The 5000-nt window shown below is 36.0% G+C and overlaps 1 protein-coding gene across 1 annotated transcript in view; it reads right to left on the bottom strand.

The window, feature by feature from the left end:
- The window catches only part of trmt10b (tRNA methyltransferase 10B), a 6880-nt gene extending 6147 nt beyond the window's left edge, over window positions 1–733 (bottom strand). Inside the window, exons 1-2 of the mRNA XM_056246440.1 lie at window positions 354–733; window positions 175–280 (exon numbers count right to left, since the gene is read on the bottom strand). Of these exons, the coding sequence (XP_056102415.1) occupies window positions 175–280; window positions 354–500 (253 nt within the window). The 5' untranslated portion in view covers window positions 501–733. The remainder of the gene's footprint in view (window positions 1–174; window positions 281–353) is intronic.
- Window positions 734–5000: the final 4267 nt, after the last annotated feature.

Raw genomic sequence — 5000 nt, 5'->3', positions numbered from 1 at the left:
TACTTGAAATCACTTTATATTTGACGTGTGTGAAAGGGACATAAAAACATTTATGACCCTATCACACATTCTTATTTTATATTAATTTCAAATTTTAATTATATATATATATATATAATTGACGTTTATGATAGGGACATGATAATGTACATAAGTTTGACCCTGTTAGGTCACCTTTATTTAGTCTGTTGAGCTTCTTTCTTTGTTTCTCCTCTTTTCTTTTTCTCCTTTTTACCTCCAGTCTTCTCTCCCAGTTACGCTGTTTGCGTGTGACATTTTTCTGTAGAAGTATTACAATCAGTGACACAGCGTCTGTAAATGAACTCAATAGTCTCAATGACTCATCCTCTTACAGAGCACGAGGTTTCCTCTCTGTCAGCGCTCGCGGGCTCGAGCTCCACATCGATGCGCAGAAACTCCAGTAAATCTGCGACCGCAGCGTCGTTTAGTTTCGACGCTCCGTCAGAGTAACAGCAGCTCTCGTGTAACGCTTCTTCCATCTGTTTTATGTCTAAAGTCAGATGAATGTATATCCCCCACAAAGCAACGTAAAACACATCTATCAAAACTGTATGGCAGGAGAAAAAAATGATGACCTCGGATACTGATAAAGTGAAAGTAAGGTGCTATGCTGTTAAAGATCGTCTCTTCCGACAAACTGAAAGAGCAAGTAACAAATAACTGATATACATTAGATCTATATACAAAGAAAAAGATACAGCGATCCTGAAACACTTTTTATAGACCCTGCAAACGACATAAACTCCACAACTGCTAATGTTTTCAACTCGAGAGAGTCGGGCGCACTGTTATGACGTAACGGTCACGCTGTTGCTACTTTGGACGCATTTTGCAGGAAAGGATACTATATAATACATTTAGTTTTAGTTTTTGCTAAATATACATCATACATAAATATAAGCACAGTAAAACCAACCTTTGTTTTTGGTTCTTGAAAAATAAACTAAAATATAGGCCCACAGTTCTGACGGCACATTTTTCAAGCCAATACATTTTCAATACAATCAATATGATTTAATATAACATAGCCTATATACATTCTTATTTTATTCTCGTGTTATCGTTTGACGTGTATGTATTTATTTCTGAACATCTACTTATACGTTTTTCATTATTTGTTGAAGTGTGTACTGTTTAAAACAAAACAAAAAAAACATCAGTAAATCAAATGAAATTTTTTACTGGTATTTGCCAAATGTCATATTCGCTGGAACAAATTTAGTAACCAAAAGCTGTTTTCTGGTTATTAAATCACACATATCCACATTCTAACTGTCCAGCAAGTGTTACGTGTTGATGTTTTGTTTGTTTACATGTTTTTGTACATTACTTTTTACATTATTTTACCATTTTTATTCGTATATTTGTACCGTTATATTTCACTGGTATATATATATATTTTTTTTTTAAAAAGAAGAGAAAAAGTAGAGTATTTTGTCATTTTACCAGATGCTTTTATTATCCAAAGGGACTTTGAAGTATAAAACATGAGTGATTCATCATCATCATAAAGATTGTATCATCAATGTTGTAGTACAAACCCTAATAAACAAATAGTTTATTACAGAAGTCTTTTCTGATAAGTGTCTTTGTTGAGAAATGCACATGTGATCAAAGGGACTTTCATGTGTTTCTTTGTTTGAAATAAAACCTCATTCATGCAATCCACCAATTCTCCAAACCAGCATCAAATGTGTGTCATCCAGTCAGACGAGGAGCTGCTGGAAAAACAAAACCTTGCCAACAATATCTCATTGTCAAATGAATGTAAACATAAAAACAAACAATGTGGACAGAATTGCATTTGTAAGCACTTCTTATTTTTTGCGAATAGGAAGCTGTGGGTTGTTGTGAAGCTGGCGGTTTTGTGAAGGATGAAGTGTGGTAATATTCATATCTGCTGAATTCTGTTAAATCTTTACAACAAAATCAAATTGATTTCAGGCCTGTCATGTGAAAGTCATGTACATGACTCAGATGTTCCTGCTACCGTTAATCAAAATGTTCTCAACTTTCTCACGAGCTACAAATGCACAACGTACAGATAAGAAATGAGCCTGTTATCGCTAATGTCTCTGGAGAATTTTATCCTATACATTTTGGGTGAATCAAACTGATTTATGAATTTTCATTTTCAGTGGCAAGTGTGATAGATAAAATCCCAGGAGAGCGGTTGGATTTATTGAACAAGTGAACTGTCAGAATCGTATATGATAGGACAGCCTATATTAAATATGTTTGGATAATGAATGAGGCTCATGATTTAGTGGGTCTCATTTAAACATTTGGACATTAAACCAAATTCGTATCTGTCTGGACTGAAACCATACATTGTAAAATTTGGGATGCAACAAAATCTCCTTATATTATCAATGTTATAAACAGTTGTGCCAGGTTTACACATACAAGGACAGAATGCCACTGACAAGACACAAATAATAAAAATAAATAAAAATAAAAATGAATAGAAAGTTCAAATGCACAGCGTTTAAGTAAGTATGGTGTTTTTTTTTACAAAAGAGAAATACGTGTGCATTCACAGAAAAGAAGTCAAGTCAAGTCAAGTCATCTTCATTTATATAGCGCTTTTAACAATGGAGATTGTTTCAAAGCAGCTTTACAGAGATAAACATACAATTTACGGTAACAGAGATTGTTTTGGCTTTATAGCGATTTTGAATAATTTTATTTCCGGCTAAAGTTGGTTTTGATTGATTCACTTCCAGCAAAATTATCATTTGTTATTACATTAGGGGCCACTAAGACGACGGCGTTCTCTCTAAACAGACTTTAAACGCGAACCTGTGACCGGATGGCGTTCACATGCGCATTAAAAATTGATTCTATTGTTATATTCGTTTGAATATGTGTGCGCAGGAACAACAAACACACATAATATAAAACAAAATACAACAATACAATAAATCAAGGAAAGGACCCAGTGAACAAATGTATTTTAAGACACTTTTTAAAAGTGCGATTGCGCGTGACTGTCAGGAAGAGAGATCCATGTTGGCACTGAAATGACTAAAGACCGCCAAATTGTAGCCATGATTTTGGTTCAACAAGTTACTATTGGATGTTCGGAGCGATCTTGCTGGAGAATATTTATCCAATAAATTAGAAAAGTATTTTGGGGCAGTACCATAAAGACGTTTAAAAACCAATAAGAGGATCTTGAATTCAATTCTGTATGATACAGGCCGCCAGTGAAGGGATCTGAGTAATGTGATTTCTCATTTTACAGCGAGTTAGCAGATTCGTGCAGCACCATTCTCAACTCTTTGTATAGAGCTCTTTGGTAACCCAGTAGTCAAGTCTAGATGTAACAAATGTATGAACAAGTTTCTCATTAGGCTGTTTTAGAAAAATTGCTTTAAAAAAAAAAAAAAAAACTGAGGTCCCTGTCAAGCATGATTCTTCAGTTCTTGACCTGGCTATACTGGCTTTTAGCGATAAAGAAGCAAGATATAGAGCAATAGATTGTTTCTCTACGACATTACTGATAACAAGTGAAGTACTTCTGTCTTATTTTTGTTCGGTAGTAGAAAGTTCTGTGACATTCACGATTTTATGGTCTCTTTTTATGCAGTCCAGAAGGGTGTAAATAGGTTGTTTTCATATGACGTCACGCCACTGCGCGAAATGCAAATGGAGGGCAGGAAGTGATTTGCTGTATTTAGAAAGCACTATAACAAACTCAAAATGCCTATGTTTTGCGTCGTTTATGGTTACTTAAATCGATCAAACTACGATGAGTTTTTATCGTGTACCAAAAGTTGTTGTTCATAAGGGGGGAAAATGCAAGAAATTGACCGAAAAACTCCGGAAAAACGGCTTGCAAACCTACGTCTGCGGTCGGGAGGAGCCGAATGGGAAAATACCCGTGTGTGCAGTGATCACTTCGTCAAAGGTGAGTTAATACAACTTAAGTGGCTATGTTTGTGTAACGTGTAACGTTTCCGAACTTTGTAAAGTCAAAGTATGTCTGTAAGACGAGGTAGTTGCTGATATCTACCGCCTCGATGGCAGGAAAATCTTTAAATTCAGTTGAAAAATCGCTCCTCTTCATAACGTAAGGATCACGTCCAACATATGTTTGATTTTTTGTTTATTTCTTTCTCTTGTAATAGCGTGTAAAGTAGTACAGTACGGACTTTCCTCCATCTCGTCCATTGCGCTCTTCACTCCCTGCCCTCCATCTGAATTTCGCGCGTCATCATAATCACGTGACTGAAACCCAGCTATTGAATTGTAGGCGTCTGGTCCAAGTGAAAGATAAGAGTCGCATGTCATCTGCATACTGGTGAAAACAAATATTGTACTGATGAATTACTCTAGCTAAAGGAGGCATGTAAAAGTTAAATAATAGAGGGCCCAAGACCGAGCCTTGAGGAACGCCACAAGATATGACGCAACATCTAGAGGTGTAACATAGCATTCCCTGCTGCTGCTTAAGTAGGATCTGAACCAGTCTAAGACTGGACCTGACCCGACACATTTATGTAGTCAGTTGAGTATCTCATGATCAGCAGTGTCAAGAAGCACTCAGAACAATGCTTGCCAAGTTACATGAGGTCTGAATTACTTGTAGATCATTTAAAACGTTTATCAAGGCTTTTTCTGTTCTGTTGTTTGCAAAGAAGCCAGACTGAAGTTTATTGGTGTCATTGAGCTGTATGGATACTATTTTTTCAATTAATTGACCAAGAAATGGAAGATTAGAGATTGGTCTGTTCCTATACGAGGAACAATTGCAGTTTTAAAAATGTGTGGAAAAACTCCTTGCGTAGGGACCGATTAACAATATTTATAGGATGTCTGGTAAAAAAACACTTCATAACTGTTTTGATAAATTAGCGGGAAATTTGTTGAGAAATCATCTAGAGGAATTCATAAGGGATAAGACCTGTGTAAGTGTATTGGCTGACAGCTAAGAAGTGGGACCAATTACATTGTAAGAGACTAGCTAGGGAGTT

This window comes from Rhinichthys klamathensis, unplaced genomic scaffold (assembly GCF_029890125.1).
Source record: "Rhinichthys klamathensis goyatoka isolate OS25496 unplaced genomic scaffold, OSU_Roscu_1.1 h1tg000039l_1, whole genome shotgun sequence".
Taxonomy (NCBI): Eukaryota; Metazoa; Chordata; class Actinopteri; order Cypriniformes; family Leuciscidae; genus Rhinichthys; species Rhinichthys klamathensis.
This window is presented reverse-complemented; position numbering and strand designations above follow the sequence as displayed.